This window comes from Denticeps clupeoides, unplaced genomic scaffold (genome assembly GCF_900700375.1).
Source record: "Denticeps clupeoides unplaced genomic scaffold, fDenClu1.1, whole genome shotgun sequence".
In the NCBI taxonomy this organism is placed as follows: Eukaryota; Metazoa; Chordata; class Actinopteri; order Clupeiformes; family Denticipitidae; genus Denticeps; species Denticeps clupeoides.
This window is the reverse complement of record NW_021629784.1, coordinates 1,242,108-1,259,648: the sequence shown is the minus strand read 5'-3', so window position 1 is coordinate 1,259,648 and position 17,541 is coordinate 1,242,108. Positions and strand designations below refer to the sequence as shown.

The window sequence follows — 17,541 nt, the reverse complement described above, 5'->3', positions numbered from 1 at the left end:
AAATTGTTTGACCCCTGGAGGTATACTAACCCCACCTCCCAGCAATATTCATTTTTCTCACCTGTCCATCATCCATACTCAAGAATAGACTTTTTTTTTATTGATAGTAGGTTTCTGTCTTGCGTCACAAATAGTCAATATCATCCTATCGTGATCTCGGATCACTCCCCTGTGCAACTCCTGCTTTCCTAGCAACATCGCAACTCGTCAAATGTGGCGCCTCGACCCATTACTGCTTTCACATAAACGTTTCGTTTCGTTCGGATATAAAAACTACGAGGTGGTCAACAAAAAACGAATAGCAGTATGCAAAACATGCGGGTCGAAGATTACAGACGGAGATGCAACAACTTCCAACTTCGTTCGACATTTGAAGTTGCACAAAGAACGGTAAGTTCTGAGTAAATGCTAACGCTTATTTGCTAACTTTTCTTTGCTGTGTAGTTAAATCAGTGAGGCTGTAAACTCGCTGTTAACGTGGCAAACTGGTAATCTGTCCACTGCGAGTTCACTCCCTTAATTCGTACACTTATTAAAGTGATTTTTTTAAACCTGGTAGGATGAGGTACTTATACATAACATTAGTCGATGTACAGTATCGCACACAGTAGACGGAGGTCAGGAGCAACGTGTATTTTAGCCACCTACAAAGACATACAACACATACATATGTGTGGTGGGCCGGTATCGGCGTTAACGTGAGACTCTTATCGGGCGATAAAAAAAATATCGCCCTTAATCTATTCACAAAGTTGGGTTGGGAGCTGGGTCTATACTACGTGTAACAGGGTATGTAATTTGCAATTCACCAAAACATGCAACCTCTGGAATTTTGTGCTTTTTTTCTGTTATGTGCATTTTGTTTGGTTCTATATGTTTTTTTTTTTATGTTTTATATCTCCTGCCTTTTGGTTCTGGGTGTGTGTGCAAGAGCGCGCATTATTGGGCTGATTACGCGGGTACCTGTGTGCGCATGCGTGCTCCGGTCAGATCCTTTCTTACCTTTTAAGAGGTAGGTTTGTCGTGGCACGCTGTATTTGGGAAAAGTGAATAAACCTGTTCTGGGATCGAAATTAATTTTCATCATGCTGTATATTTCCCATTTAGAAGTAGGTTAGAGCGGTAGTAATGGAGCGGGAGTATTTAATAGAGTTAGACATAGTTTTATTTCGGCGCTAGCATATGCGCTAATTGTTAGCGCTTGGAACATGTGCTGCACCTCGTTCACCGAGCGCGTTTTATTTCTTTAGGGGAGCCCTGTGTGAGACGCTCTGCATGCACAGCCCATGTTTTATTTGTTACATGTATGGAGAAGTTTAGTGTGTATTATGTTAATGAGTTATGTTTGTTGTACTGTAAATGTTCAAATTGTTATGTAATTATTTATAGAATAACTTTGTGAGTAGTGATTTGTTTTTTATTGGATGTTTAAGATATTTACTTTGTAAATTTTTTTGTATGGGGAATCAATTGGGCGATTCCGGTGAGATCCTTTCTTACCTTTTAAGAGGGGAGCCCTGTGTGAGACGCTCTGCATCCACAGCCCATGTTTTATTTGTTACAGAGTTGTTACAGTAAAAACGTCAGTTGCAACCATCCTGTGTCCTGTCTACTGTACAATCACAACGCAGAGTACCTGGAAGAGACAGGTCCAGGGAAGACGGGTTACATACGCAAGCTATTGTGCCGGAGTTAAATGGTTAGATTTATAAGTATATTTCTTCTTTATTGTGTCTTTTATGTTCTTATTTTCTAAAGACTTTTATTTTGTTTTTGAGACCCGGTTCAGGTCTCTTGGACACATGGCGTGGGGTTTATGTGCAAAAAGTTATTTCTTTCATTTTAATTTATGTACATATTAGGAATATTTTGCATGTGTGTTATTTTGTGAATATTTTTTTTATGTTCTTTTAATACTGTATATTGTAGAGAGAGGTGCAGAAAGTCGCGATGTTCTGACGCGACCTTGCTTTTTGTACAGAATACACTTTGCACAGAAAATCTCTTAGGTGTCAGCTCATCATTTGTGGTTCAAGAAACTAAATCAAAAAGTTACACAACGCAGAAGAAGAACCGCTACACTATGATGACTTTCACCTTGATATTTTAGCGTGGATGTATACCTAGCCGAATTGCACTGTAGGGGGCGAGAACAAGTCTTCGAACTGTGAAATTACCACATCAAACGTGACGTGGTAACATGGATGCTGCTATTTAACTGAATAAACAGTTGGTAAACACAAGTACATCTTATTTTCCACTTCCCGCGGTTAAGTCTATTATGTTCATGTATTTATTACAGTACAGGACAAACTGCTGTGGAACTAATTGAAATGCAATATGTGATGGAAATACAATGTTAGCACTTTTTGTTCAAATAATTAAAGTTGCACTTGTATTTTCTGATGCATTTATTCTGTAAAGCAGTGGTTTAAAATTAAGAATATTCTTAAAAAATATGAGTTAAATGTTAAAAATGAAGTTAATAGTGCAATGTCAGCACTATTTATTTCTGCAGTTTCAATTGCACTTGTTTTAATAAAAAAATTGATTTTAAAAGCATACACGATCGGTGAAATTATATTATTATTCTGCGGTTGAAAAGACTTGAAAGGACTCGAAACTCAAACGGCAGGACTTAGGACTTGACTTGAGACTTATCAGTCTTGACTTTGGACTTGACTCGACACTTGCCTGTCTTGACTTGGCACTTGACTTGAGACTTACTTGTGACTTGAAAAGCAATGACTTTGTCCCACTTCTGGTATAAATGCATGCTTGTCAGTTTCATATGTGAATGTGTGTGTGTTTCACATGTGTTTGTGTAACAAAAGTCTGAAATATTTCCTAAACGGCCCCTCATATTGGTGCGATATGCGATATTGTTGTTTGAATATTGCGATAACAATATTTTTTGTGATATAGCATTTCCCAAGAGAAATGCTTTTTAAAGTATTATTATTATTATTAGCTGTTTAAAAAAAATCATTTTTATATATGTCATGTTCATACAGGGTGGTAGTGGCCTAGTGGGTTAGACACTCGTCTGTGAACCAGAAGACCCAGGTTCGAATCCCAATTACTACCATTGTGTCCCTGAGCAAGACACTTAACCCTAAATTGCTCCAGGGGGGGGACTGTCCCTGTACCTACTGATTGTAAGTCGCTCTCGATAAGGGCGTCTGATATTTAGACTTCAAAACATTATGAATGACTTAAAACCCTCAGCAGATGTTCTGATTTCTGGTTTGCTGTTACAATAGATCTGCCAACGCAAAATGAATTGCTTTGAAAAATTACTTTTTATTTACATGTAACCATACACTCAACAAGAGTGTCTTAAAACAAGAGCATCTTTTAAACAAAATATTTCCTTGCCTTGCCGGTTTTATATTTGTGTGTGTGTGTGTGTGTGTGTGTGTGTGTGTGTGTGTGTATATATATATATATATATAAAATATTATTAAACAAAAATGAAATAAGAAATTACTATTAAACAAAGTGTACAGGCCTTAAATAAATTGGTATGTAGTAGAAACACTAACATATTGTCAACATCCACTTACATAAAAATTAATATTTACATTACATGGCCCGGTCAAGCCAATAGCATTATATCACCTACTTGGGAGGCGGGTATAAAGATAGTAAGGGTCCATCTGATTGGTCAAATTTGGACACACAAATGCTTGGCACACAAATTAATGCTGCATCTGAAATCGCATACTACTTGAGTAGGTACTACATTTTAATTTGTATGTACTGCGCTTCCGTTAAAACAGTATGTTCTATATAGTATGAATGAGGGTAGTATGAATGGAATTCAGACATACCACTCGCCTCACATACTGTTTTTCACATACAATAAAGTGTGGCGTGGGAGGACGGCCATGAGTTGGGACCAGCATGCCTTGCGGGTGAGATACACGCCAATGGGACGGGCGCGCCCGGGGACCGCAAATAGTTAACAATGTTGGGGTAAATATGTTCTGTTGGGGTTCGGGATGTGTGTGTTATGGGGATTCAATGTAACGTGTGCAAGGGGAGAAACTGCACACCGGGATGTAGTTGTGTAGGTCTGGAGCAGAAGAATAGACCACAGGACGGCTTTCTTGAGCATCATCTACAGAAGATGCTTCCTTCTGGGAAGACTGATTAGATGCAGTTTGTGGTGTACAGTCTGATCTCTGACCCTCAACCCCTCTGCAGCAATGCTGGCAGCACTTATACATCTCTTTATATCTTGGCCTCGAACAGTAGTCTCTACGTCTGACCTGTTTAAAATGCAGCCACTTCCTAGGATCCAGTTTCAAGTTCTGCTCTTTCTATCTAAATCTTTAAATGGTCTATATTAATAGCAGATATGTAGTCACATGATTGTGTTAATGTAGAGATTGTAGTTTATGTACAAGTTAATGTAAAGTATGTTTAAACTGTATTTCCCAGTGTTCTTTGAGGCAGGAAGCTGTATTAAGAAGGAAGAAAAGGGAAACGTTTGGGTTTATTATGTGTGATTGAAGAAAACAGAGCGTGAAGCCAATTTAGTTTACTGTAATTGTCCATATTTGCATACAAAGACTGTTTGTATTCTAACTGGCGCTCTGTCCATTTTATGAGAAGAGAATTTGCTACGACCGCATTTGCTATTTCAGGCCCCAGACTTTGGAATATTCTCCCTTCGAATGTTAGATCAGCACTAACTCTAGAGCATTTGAAATCTTTGTTAAAAACGTATTATGTATAAACTGGCTTTTAGCACAGGTTGACCTGGCAGATTTGATCTTTTTACTTTTTCTTAACTGTTTTATAATTATAACTATCCTATTTACTCTTAATGGTTTTTATCTTTACCCTCAACTTTTACGTTTTTGTTACTGACCACGTGGGTGACAGGTATTTTAGGGTGGGGAGGGAATGTCCTTATGAGATTTTCCCGAGGTTCCCTCGGGTGGCGGAGCCCCGCGCTCCTTCTCGGTCCTGCCACATGTGGTGGTTCATGGCGAGGCCTGTTCTGAGTGGAACCTGTCCTGGTAAACTGCTGTATGGTCTTGACCATCGTGCTGCAGCGCAGTTTACATTTACATTTACAGCATTTATCAGACACCCTTAGCCAGAGCAACTTACAATCAGTAGCAATTTAGGGTTAAGTGTCTTTCTCGGGGACACAATGGTAGTAAGTGGGATTTGAACCTGGGTCTTCTGGTTCACAGGCGAGTGTGTTACCCACTAGGCTACTACCACCCATAGCAGTTTCAAAGTGTTGGCAGTTTTCTTACAGCCAGTGACCAGAGAGTGTGAAAGTGACAACACCGATTTTAACACACCGGCTCCCCAGAATATCTCTGTTCCATCCAAGTTTGGACCAAATAAGGAAGAATTAATGCAGGTCATTATTAGTTGATTTTAATTAACATTTTTTATGTAACTAATATACCTCGTTTGTTCTTTCACTGATTAATATTTTATCCTTAAAGATTAGAATTACTCAATCATTGTGGCTGTGGATTTGAACAATGATACTTTTATTATTGTTAGTGTTTTTTTTTATTATTATTATTATTTAGGTGTCATGCATGATATACATAGCAGTGCATTATGTAGCTTAACCAATGTTAGTGGTTTTTTTTTATGAAGTAACCAACCTTGTATACCAAATTATTGAAATATTCTACTATACAAATGTATAGAATAGCACCCCTGTACCCCAGCATCCCATGAAGAATGGTTTAAAAATGGTTAAGTATATTTATAATTAACCGACTTAATCAAATATAATTAACATTCGTTTTTACAGTAATTGAAATAGTTACAGTACTGTTAAATTTAAATAGATTGTCACGATTAGGTGCAGCTGGTAATTTCCACAAACCTACAGGTTTGTTTTTGTTCTCCCCTTTTTTCCCGTTTTCAGCCCTTGCGCCATTTTCCTTTGTGTCATTATTAATAAAATCCCATTCCCAGTATTGTCAGGATTGACTGCAGCTGGGCTCTTCATCTGTACCCAATCCTGACAGTGCTTAAAAGCCGGAGATTTCCGCCCCTTCGGAAGGGACGACATTTTCGTGGACCTGAGCATGAACTTGAGTTTTTGGTTGGTGTTTTGAGTTCTGGCAATCGCCACATGCCTGCGGGTTTGTTTTAGTTGTTCCCCATTATTTCCCGTTCTTGGCCACCGCACCATTGTATATTTATATTTATTTTATAATAAAACCCGTTCCCAGAATGTCCTGCTTCTACGCTTCTCTCCCCTGTCAGCAAGCGGGCGTGACAAGTATATCCCACCTCTGTGCTTCCTTTCCCTGTCAGCTCGGGGGAATATATATTAATACATATTGCATATCGTTGTAACATGCAGACTAAAAGCATAAAGAAAATCTACATAAAGAAAACAAGTCTGAGTTTTCCAAGATCATCAGTCCTTCAATGATCCGGTGTGTATGTGGTATGCAGCACTGCAGAGCATCACAAAGATGCTGTACTATAGATTGCTTGAGGCTTCTAATTTCTAAAGCCTATTTCAGATGGCTGAATAAATGTAAAAATTTATTTTTGTAGGCGGACATCAGATTTTTCACTTTCGTGTCCCATATTAATTTCCTCTGTCGTAGAAAAATATTGCAGTGATCTCCAAAAATGTTCTTTATAATTACAACAAATTAAACAAAATTTTATTTTTTAAAGATGGGAAAAGTTACACTGCTACACAATTAGCCGGAATCTCCATGGTCTGCCAGGTTCTTCACTATCGACTCCGGAACTCTCCTCATGGGACGCTCCTGGTCACTGATGGTCTGCCCTGTTCGAAAAAAATACTGTTATTAATTTATAAAATGCATATGCCACTATAATACTTTATGATCGAATCCTTGGTTTCAGATAATAGCAGCTGCAAATATGGACCAGTGCTGATCCAGAGAACTTCCAGGCACCTCCCTCCATCTGACAGCTCAGACAGAGAGAGCAAAAAGGTCAACAGTAGAATTTCAGGACTTAGTTTATTATAAAACGGAGACAAATAATGATTAATCACTGATGGTACTATGGAATTATTACTAATGCAGTAGTAATAATACAGCAGTATACAACCAGATTTACCTCAAACAAGGTTAAACTTGCCACAATTATGCTCTTGAAACCAGGGATGCACAGATGGTCGCGTCAAACATGCTACTGACAGCGCTGGTCTCTATAATACAACAGAAATGTAAAAAAGACACAATGTCAGCTCAGTGTTAAAATGCATGTTTCAGGACCTTTTATTTTACTACACTAATGTACATTGTGTGGCTGCGTACCCCCGGAGTGCCTTGGATCGGCTTGGAGCCAGAAGTAGCTGTTTAAGCCATCTCAAAGGTGTTGCAGGTCTCAATAGCGACGAGCAGGTTCCTGTACATATCTGTGTCATTTAGGTACTCTTGTAGAAAAAGCTTGTTGAAGCAGACAAAAGCCCTGAAAGATCGGAATTAAATTGTAGATTAAAAACATGATTTAGTCACTCAGACTCAGATATAAATCAATATATATGATTTCATGCAATAGAAAGAGTAAACATACGTGGGAAGATGCTGTTGATAGTAAGCAAAGCCATTATTAACGATGGTGAACTTTCTAGGTCGGAGTCCCGCAAATCCTTCGTAGGGCACAGTGCAGCTGCCGGTCACAAATCTCAGCAGCTGCTTTCTCTGTTCTTCACTGAACATGTCCACCGCAGCCCAGAAATCAATGATTGCTGGAGATCCGGATTTGTATCCTATGGGAGGTACAAGATGAAACTATTAGTGCATCAATGAAGAGAAATCAGTTTGCTGGAAGCAGAACTTTACAATTACAATAATGATAATCGTAAAAAGTGACAAAGATAAAAGGACTGATCACAATGCTAAATGCTAATGGTGGATTTTCTGTAGACGTGCTGCTCAGTCAGTGTGGGACCGTGCTGTTCTCTCACCAATGTACACTGTGTTGGCCTTCCAGTCGTCCACGTCAATTTCCTTTCCAGAAATCATTAGGGGCAAAGTTTGTGTATCGAACACCTTCACCCTGTTCTAGTTCAACACCTGCATAAAGACAGAAGCAGAGTATGAATACAGCAATTCTGGAATGACCACCGTAAAGTGAATGGATTCTAATTCCCAAAGTCAGAAAATAAAGACAACATACCTCATGGAAGCCCTTGACCACGGCTTTGGTCTGCGCCACCAGTCCTCGTTCCAACTTCCGCTTAATCACAAGGTCAATAAATTCCTTTTTATTCATTTCAGTGACCAGGATCTTTGAACCGCCCGTCTTAAGTTCACGTTCCAGGACCTGCGCAATGTCACAAAACAAAAATGTCACTAAATGCTGGTGTTACTTAGTATTGTTGCCTCCACTAAAAAGCGGTGAAATCCTTACCTGACCAAATACCTTCTCTGCGACTGTAAAGGTACAATCCAGTACATCGGTGATGTCATTTTCCATCATCCACTTTAAACTCTGGTGGTACGCCAAATCTACATCTTTTACATCGCTGAGGTCATATTGCCTAATAGAAGAACATATTTACAGATATTCCATCACATCAATTAATACAAAAACAGCAAGAAATGTTTTCCACTCACTGTTTGAGCAGGGCCTTGTAGAAGGACTGGGTGAAGGTGACCGGCAGCAGATACCTGTGGATCATGGCCATAGCCAGGATACGCCCACAGAACCGAAACCTGAACACAGACACATAGAAAGCACCGTTCATTAAAACAACAATTTCTTTGGCAAATGTGATTAAGAACATTTGATATATATATATTTGCGGTTTTAACCGAACATCAGGCCCTGACCATTTCAGGTGATTTTTCCTGGCAAGGCAGTTGGGACTGATTTGTACGGCGTAGTTGTGGCTGCCGACATATTCAAACAACCCATGGCTCGGGTTGAACAGCATCCTGGACAGCTGGCAGAAGAACTCCCGAGATATGCCTTCTTGATCGTAACTGTAACGCAGAAACAGCAAGAACAGTATAATAAAAAATTAAATAAAAAAATGGCTTAAAAATCTCCAATCACATGCTACTATGAGATAAATGTCTGATGTTCTATATTCTGCCTCCAAAAAAAAGTATTACCTACCCAGCCTCTCCCTTAAACATGACGTAGAGCCTTCTCTTGCTTAGAAGTGGTGGAAACAGATACATAATTCTCTTGAACGCACTCTCTAGCAGGCCTTCTCGTGTAATGTTTACACTTAAAAAGTGATCAAGACAGAGGTCACGTTATACATGCTCAAGATCTTTTACATAACATCTCTTTTAAATTAACATACCATTACATCTCTTACTTCCATATATGACTTACCATATATATCGGCCCTGGCCGTACCCTCTACACAGAAGATCGCTGTAGAAATTCAGGCGTTTCCGTCTAAACTTCTCTATGCTGACGGGGGGAGAGCTCTGTATCTTAGGCTGGTGGACGTTCAGGACCTTGTCGTCTGCATTATTCACTTCAACCTGCTGCAGATGAATCTGTGAAGGACCATTGTTCAGGTACAACGAACAGCCTTCACCAAGGTTCTCCTCCTCCTGCTTCTGACCCTCAGGGCACTGGGGCAGTTCTTCTTCTTCTAAGAAAAAAAAAGTTGTTCAGCAAACACTTACAGATTAAACATCACTGTAAACTAGAAATGTTCTGTAAACTAAACAAATATTACACTGAAAAACACAAGATGGGGACAGAAAAAGTTCTTGAAAAAAGAAAGACAAACCTGTAGTGCTGGAGGACTCGAGCAGAAAGCTGAACTGGAGCTCGCCACTCACATGTTCTGTTGGTGATGTTCTCTCCAAAGTGTAAGCCACCACATTGTCACTGCAAAGAAAAAGAAAGGTAATTAGCCAATTACTAACGGCACAAAATGAACTGAAAATCCTCGTGTGATGTAGAAATATTGTTTTTACTCGATGCTGCCAATATCCAGTAGAACCTGCACTGGAATGGACAGCTGGCCAAGATTTGGGAAGATGGCGAACTTGTCCTTCACTCTGATATCCAGAATATCAGAAGGCAGAGCGACTAGATTTAATGTCTGAAAAAGTACAAACACAAGGAGATAAAAAATCAGCTTCACAGTAGTTTGATATTATAGAAGCAATTTTATCCAATGTTATTTGTACATAGATTAAAATCAGATAGAATCAGAAGTAAAATTCCAACCTCTCTGTGCCACACTGGGTTGCAGTTGTTGAAGACGATGCCCGTCCGCCTGCTTTCTCTGTAATGGTGGGAAGCAGGCGGGTCTTGTTCACCGGAAGGCCGGACAGCGATCTTCAGGTACGTGTTGGGTTTCCAGAACATACCACTCTTCAGCGCAAATGCCTGGAAGTCTGTGGAACAGAATTTCATTGTTTTACACACACTTCACCTGTACAGCTTCCATCTCTCGACATCTGAGCAGCAAAACAAACCAGAGACCACAAGTGTTCAAGCTGAAACCGTCAGCAAGACACAACTGCAGGATGGATTCTTCCAGTTTCAGCACCACGCGGAGGAGGAGAGGAAACGGTGGAATAAAATTTCATTTCATCGCCAGATTATAACTAGAATATAACACACCGAGCCAGGAATGCCTCTAAATGAAACTCTTGCACTTTGGGTTTGTGCCGTTTTCCACGAAGCAGTTTAGCGTTTTAACACAAAAAATGTCGGGTGGAGTCCTACCTGACAGGGTGAAACTCAGGAGGTTTGGTGGAGTCTGAATGTTTGGGGAATTTCCCTCGGTGCTTCTCTCTGTGGTTCTCATCTTCTTGTTCAGGAAATTAGCTACTATTCTGTCTACTGAGCAAATTCTTTCTTCTGCAATCTCACAGAATGTTTAAAGCTGGTAGGAAACGCGCTTTTATATGCACTGTGACGTCAGACGCTAACCGCTGATTGGTTAAACCTCCTAATCTCTGATTGGTCAATATCGTTGTACCACTGGCGGCCCCCCCCGTCCGCGCTGAATTCTGATTGATTTATTTAACTAAATAAGCAGGCACTTTATATACAGTATGTATTTAATATATATACAGCATAGATATAAATACACTAGATGCCGCATTCAGCCTCTCAGCAGGCGTCAGTACCGTCGCTATATTTGAACGGGGTTCCAAGCTTCATTCTAACACGCTGGTCTGACGGTACGGGCGAAAATGCGGGATTTTACACCGCGTACCGCTGTAATAACGAAGGAAAAAGGCAGAACGGTTCATAAATTACATTTTATTTTATCATCTTGTATGTTACGGAATATTGTGTTCCGTATAGAACGTTATTCATGTTACAGACCAGAACATCTTTCCTCCATCTGCACCCATCAGTAGTCACCTCTAAATATTACACTTCTGGACAAATCTATACAAAATGCCTCTGTGTATTGACCGGTCGCTTCTCTGTTAAATTATTTAAGGCTCGGTCGTATTTACGCGACATCTAGTGTTTATATTTATGGCGATGAAGTGTGAGATGGCAAGAAAACAAGAAAAACGTGCATCTACACCACGTTTACTAGCACGTGTACATAAAAAGCTTGCATGTACACTACTTTTTCCTTGTGTGGTGTGCGTGTATGTGCACGATTTTATGTATATTATGATGTTGCTGTAATATTAAACAGAAGTGTGTGTGTTGGGGTTTCTGAATAATAAGATCGCTCCTCTGCTCCCGTTTCCAGGACTTTTAATAACTGGCGGGGACTCGCGCACCTCTTCTCCTCTTCCCCCCTCTACCCGACCCCGTCACGTTGGTTCCGCCCCACAAAACCATTACTGCCGAATGGAGCACATATCGTCCTCCATTCCTACTCACAAGTAGTGTATGTGCAAGGACCGTGCAGAGGTTCCAGCTGGTTCCGTCCAGCTTTCTGAACAGCTCTGGACCTCCTGCGTCCTGGGAAAATGGCCGGAACCACGTGAGAGGTCGTACAGGGCATCCGGGAAGTATTCACAGCGCATCGCTTTTTCCATCTTCCATCGATGTAAATTTTGCACTCCAGTATCAACACCAGCCTCCAACCCGAGGATCTCCCAAACATTTAGTGCACATTTTAGTGCGCAGATTTGGTTTGTATCTTTGTTTTTTCCACAAAAACGAACTGTGACATTATGAGCTTGGATTGACAATTATATGAATGAAATGTGCTTTATTTGGAAGCACCCAGCCTCCCCTTTAGACTGGTGTGAGACTTCAGAGACTAAACAGGCACACTGAGGACGTCATACTGAGGACCTCAACATGCTGAAGTTAGCTCCTTCTTCACAGCTCCTTATTCGAATTGTCTGTTCCACCTTAAATACTGCAGGCTGCGATACAATTTTTTTTTACATCGAAATGTCCATATTCATCATAAATCTATGTGCACATGAGCAAAGTTCCCAGGACAAATTTACAGTGAAAAATGTTTTGGGCCAGAATGGTATTAGTTGATATTATTTCATCCTATTTTACCATTAACAAGCGTGCTTTCAGTGACCCAGAAGTTTAAACTCTAGTAGTTGTTTTTTGTAAAAGAGTTCCATTCATCAATCACAGTTCCCATGAAATGTTCAGTGAAAACAGTGTTGGGCCAGACAGGTAACACTTGATCCCATTTCTAATAGTTCAGGATGTTCAGATGATCACCATATTCAGATTTAAAACGTTTCCTTCCTGAACTGAATACAGTACTGCAGCCTGCTGAGCACAATTTAAGGTGGAACTGACCATTCTAATAAGGAGCTACTTCAGTTCTTCTTCCTGTTCTACTGTAAAATGGTTATTAGATGTCGCTCCAGCCAGTCAAAGAATTTCCAGTCGCCTCCTCCATTTGCGGTCCGTACTTCCTACACACACTCATGATGTCAGGGCAGAATGAGCACACAAAAAAGCAGCCACTATACATTTACATTTACATTTAAGGCATTTGGCAGACGCCCTTATCCAGAGAAACTTACAACGTGCTTCCATGTTACCATCGATGAAATGATTCTGGTTCACTAGGACCCCCAAATATAAATACAATCTTTTTATTCACTCTGTTGTAGTTTCTAAGTCAGACAATAAGAAGGTTACAAGTTAATCTAAATATTCTCTACAGTGGAAGGTCTTGAGCTGCCGATTGAAAATACTGAGCTGTTCATTCCACCACCAAGACAGAGAAGAGTCTAGATGACTCGTAACATATAAATGATAAAATAAAATGTAACTTATGAACCGTTCTGCCTTGTTCCTTCGTTATTACAGCGGTACGCGGTGTAAAATCCCGCATTTTCGCCCGTACCGTCAGACCAGCGTGTTAGAATGAAGCTTGGAACCCCGTTCAAATATAGCGACGGTGCTGACGCCTGCTGAGAGGCTGAATGCGGCATCTTGTGTATTTATATCTATGCTGTATATATATTAAATACATACTGTATATAAAGTGCCTGCTTATTTAGTTAAATAAATCAATCAGAATTCAGCGCCAGTGGTACAACGATATTGACCAATCAGAGATTAGGAGGTTCAACCAATCAGCGGTTGGCGTCTGACGTCACAGTGCATATAAAAGCGCGTTTCCTACCAGCTTTAAACATTCTGTGAGAGATTGCAGAAGAAAGAATTTGCTCAGTAGAAAGAATAGTAGCAAATTTCCTGAGCAAGAAGATGAGAACCACAGAGAGAAGAACCGAGGGAAATTCCCCAAACATTCAGACTCCACCAAACCTCCTGAGTTTCACCCTGTCAGGTAGGACTCCACCCGACATTTTTTGTGTTAAAACGCTAAACTGCTTCGTGGAAAACGGCACAAACCCAAAGTGCAAGAGTTTCATTTAGAGGCATTCCTGGCTCGGTGTGTTATATTCTAGTTATAATCTGGCGATGAAATGAAATTTTATTCCACCGTTTCCTCTCCTCCGCCGCGTGGTGCTGAAACTGGAAGAATCCATCCTGCAGTTGTGTCTTGCTGACGGTTTCAGCTTGAACACTTGTGGTCTCTGGTTTGTTTTGCTGCTCAGATGTCGAGAGATGGAAGCTGTACAGGTGAAGTGTGTGTAAAACAATGAAATTCTGTTCCACAGACTTCCAGGCATTTGCGCTGAAGAGTGGTATGTTCTGGAAACCCAACACGTACCTGAAGATCGCTGTCCGGCCTTCCGGTGAACAAGACCCGCCTGCTTCCCACCATTACAGAGAAAGCAGGCGGACGGGCATCGTCTTCAACAACTGCAACCCAGTGTGGCACAGAGAGGTTGGAATTTTACTTCTGATTCTATCTGATTTTAATCTATGTACAAATAACATTGGATAAAATTGCTTCTATAATATCAAACTACTGTGAAGCTGATTTTTTATCTCCTTGTGTTTGTACTTTTTCAGACATTAAATCTAGTCGCTCTGCCTTCTGATATTCTGGATATCAGAGTGAAGGACAAGTTCGCCATCTTCCCAAATCTTGGCCGGCTGTCCATTCCAGTGCAGGTTCTACTGGATATTGGCAGCATCGAGTAAAAACAATATTTCTACATCACACGAGGATTTTCAGTTCATTTTGTGCCGTTAGTAATTGGCTAATTACCTTTCTTTTTCTTTGCAGTGACAATGTGGTGGCTTACACTTTGGAGAGAACATCACCAACAGAACATGTGAGTGGCGAGCTCCAGTTCAGCTTTCTGCTCGAGTCCTCCAGCACTACAGGTTTGTCTTTCTTTTTGCAAGAACTTTTTCTGTCCCCATCTTGTGTTTTTCAGTGTAACATTAGTTTAGTTTACAGAACATTTCTAGTTTACAGTGATGTTTAATCTGTAAGTAGGGCAGTGATGGCCTAGTGGTTAAGGAAGCGGCCCCGTAATCAGAAGGTTGCCGGTTCAAATCCCGATCTGCCAAGGTACCACTGAGGTGCCACTGAGCAAAGCACCGTCCCCACACACTGCTCCCTGGGCGCCTGTCATGGCTGCCCACTGCTCACTCAGGGTGATGGGTTAAATTCAGAGGACAAATTTCACTGTGTGCTGTGCTGCTGTGTATCACGAGTGACAATCACTTCCACTTTCCACTTTAAGTGTTTGCTGAACAACTTTTTTTTCTTCTTAGAAGAAGAAGAAGAACTGCCCCAGTGCCCTGAGGGTCAGAAGCAGGAGGAGGAGAACGCTGGTGAAGGCTGTTCGTTGTACCTGAACAATGGTCCTTCACAGAGTCATCTGCAGCAGGTTGAAGTGAATAATGCAGACGACAAGGTCCTGAACATCCACCAGCCTAAGATACAGAGCTCTCCCCCCGTCAGCATAGAGAAGTTTAGACGGAAACGGTCAAATTTCTACAGAGATCTCGAGCGTAGAGGGTACGGCAAGGGCAACAAATTATGGTAAGTCATATATGGAAGTAAGATATGTAATGGTATGTTATGTAAAAGATCTTGAGCATGTATAACATGACCTCTGTCTTGATCACTTTTTAAGTGTAAACATTACACGAGAAGGCCTGCTAGAGAGTGCGTTCAAGAGAATCATGTATCAGTCTCCACCATTTCTAAGCAAGAGAAGGCTCTACGTCATGTTTAAAGGAGAGGCTGGGTAGGTAATACTTTTTTTTGGAGGCAGAATATAGAACATCAGACATTTATCTCATAGTAGCATGTGATCTCATGAAATTATATTTCTACTGATTGGAGATTTTTAAGCCATTTTTTAATTTAATTTTTTATTATACTGTTCTTGCTGTTTCTGCGTTACAGTTACGATCAAGAAGGCATATCTCGGGAGTTCTTCTGCCAGCTGTCCAGGATGCTGTTCAACCCGAGCCATGGGTTGTTTGAATATGTCGGCAGCCACAACTACGCCGTACAAATCAGTCCCAACTGCCTTGCCAGGAAAAATCACCTGAAATGGTCAGGGCCTGATGTTCGGTTAAAACCGCAAATATATATATATCAAATGTTCTTAATCACATTTGCCAAAGAAATTGTTGTTTTAATGAACGGTGCTTTCTATGTGTCTGTGTTCAGGTTTCGGTTCTGTGGGCGTATCCTGGCTATGGCCATGATCCACAGGCATCTGCTGCCGGTCACCTTCACCCAGTCCTTCTACAAGGCCCTGCTCAAACAGTGAGTGGAAACATTTCTTGCTGTTTTTGTATTAATTGATGTGATGGAATATCTGTAAATATGTTCTTCTATTAGGCAATATGACCTCAGCGATGTAAAAGATGTAGATTTGGCGTACCACCAGAGTTTAAAGTGGATGATGGAAAATGACATCACCGATGTACTGGATTGTACCTTTACAGTCGCAGAGAAGGTATTTGGTCAGGTAAGGATTTCACCGCTTTTTAGTGGAGGCAACAATACTAAGTAACACCAGCATTTAGTGACATTTTTGTTTTGTGACATTGCGCAGGTCCTGGAACGTGAACTTAAGACGGGCGGTTCAAAGATCCTGGTCACTGAAATGAATAAAAAGGAATTTATTGACCTTCTGATTAAGCAGAAGTTGGAACGAGGACTGGTGGCGCAGACCAAAGCCGTGGTCAAGGGCTTCCATGAGGTATGTTGTCTTTATTTTCTTACTTTGGGAATTAGAATCCATTCACTTTACGGTGGTCATTCCAGAATTGCTGTATTCATACTCTGCTTCTGTCTTTATGCAGGTGTTGAACTAGAACAGGGTGAAGGTGTTCGATACACAAACTTTGCCCCTAATGATTTCTGGAAAGGAAATTGACGTGGACGACTGGAAGGCCAACACAGTGTACATTGGTGAGAGAACAGCACAGTCCCACACTGACTGAGCAGCACGTCTACAGAAAATCCACCATTAGCATTTAGCATTGTGATCAGTCCTTTTATCTTTGTCACTTTTTACGATTATCATTATTGTAATTGTAAAGTTCTGCTTCCAGCAAACTGATTTCTCTTCATTGATGCACTAATAGTTTCATCTTGTACCTCCCATAGGATACAAATCCGGATCTCCAGCAATCATTGATTTCTGGGCTGCGGTGGACATGTTCAGTGAAGAACAGAGAAAGCAGCTGCTGAGATTTGTGACCGGCAGCTGCACTGTGCCCTACGAAGGATTTGCGGGACTCCGACCTAGAAAGTTCACTATCGCTAATAATGGCTTTGCTTACTATCAACAGCATCTTCCCACGTATGTTTACTCTTTCTATTGCATGAAATCATATATATTGATTTATATTGAGAGTCTGAGTGACTAAATCATGTTTTTAATCTCAGGGCTCGTGTCTGCTTCAATCAGCTTCTTCTACAAGAGTACCTAAGTGACACAGATATGTACAGGGACCTGCTTGTCGCTATTGAGACCTGCAACACCTTTGAGATGGCTTAAACAGCTACTTCTGGCTCCAAGCCGATCCAAGGCACTCCGGGGGTACGCAGCCACACAATGTACATTAGTGTAGTAAAATAAAAGGTCCTGAAGGATGCATTTTAACACTGAGCTGACATTGTGTCTTTTTCATTTCTGTTGTATTATAGAGACCAGCGCTGTCAGTAGGATGTTTCACGCGATCATCTGTGCATCCCTGGTTTCAAGAGCATAATTGTGGCAAGTTTAA

At 40.8% G+C, this 17,541-nt stretch overlaps 3 protein-coding genes across 4 annotated transcripts; 2 read left to right on the top strand and 1 right to left on the bottom strand.

Annotated features, from left to right (window-relative positions):
- Positions 1-6,646: 6,646 nt before the first annotated feature.
- On the bottom strand, positions 6,647-11,785 carry LOC114774235 (E3 ubiquitin-protein ligase HECW1-like). Of its 2 annotated transcripts, XM_028966164.1 has the most exons (15): positions 10,690-11,785; positions 10,186-10,355; positions 9,930-10,057; positions 9,740-9,840; positions 9,331-9,598; positions 9,106-9,219; positions 8,817-8,969; positions 8,601-8,699; positions 8,395-8,524; positions 8,161-8,307; positions 7,949-8,057; positions 7,555-7,750; positions 7,296-7,449; positions 7,096-7,186; positions 6,647-6,796 (listed from the first exon to the last, which is right to left on the bottom strand). In XM_028966164.1, exons 1-11 carry the CDS (start codon positions 10,769-10,771, stop codon positions 8,046-8,048), a joined length of 1,404 nt encoding a protein of 467 aa, XP_028821997.1. In that variant the 5' UTR covers positions 10,772-11,785; the 3' UTR covers positions 6,647-6,796; positions 7,096-7,186; positions 7,296-7,449; positions 7,555-7,750; positions 7,949-8,045. The 2 variants fall into 2 exon arrangements, with proteins under 2 accessions (XP_028821997.1, XP_028821996.1); XM_028966163.1 differs by having other exon boundaries at positions 6,647-7,186.
- Positions 11,786-13,496: 1,711 nt separating this feature from the next.
- Positions 13,497-15,335, top strand: LOC114774269 (E3 ubiquitin-protein ligase HECW1-like). The gene is made up of 5 exons (XM_028966210.1): positions 13,497-13,714; positions 14,049-14,218; positions 14,347-14,474; positions 14,564-14,664; positions 15,064-15,335. The coding sequence occupies exons 1-5, from the start codon at positions 13,633-13,635 to the stop codon at positions 15,333-15,335; spliced, it is 753 nt and encodes a 250-aa protein (XP_028822043.1). The 5' UTR covers positions 13,497-13,632.
- Positions 15,336-15,516: 181 nt separating this feature from the next.
- On the top strand, positions 15,517-17,228 carry LOC114774248 (E3 ubiquitin-protein ligase HECW1-like). Its single transcript, XM_028966190.1, has 8 exons — positions 15,517-15,539; positions 15,701-15,853; positions 15,971-16,069; positions 16,145-16,274; positions 16,362-16,508; positions 16,612-16,720; positions 16,919-17,114; positions 17,201-17,228. The coding sequence occupies exons 1-6, from the start codon at positions 15,520-15,522 to the stop codon at positions 16,621-16,623; spliced, it is 561 nt and encodes a 186-aa protein (XP_028822023.1). The 5' UTR covers positions 15,517-15,519; the 3' UTR covers positions 16,624-16,720; positions 16,919-17,114; positions 17,201-17,228.
- The last annotated feature ends 313 nt before the right edge of the window (positions 17,229-17,541 follow it).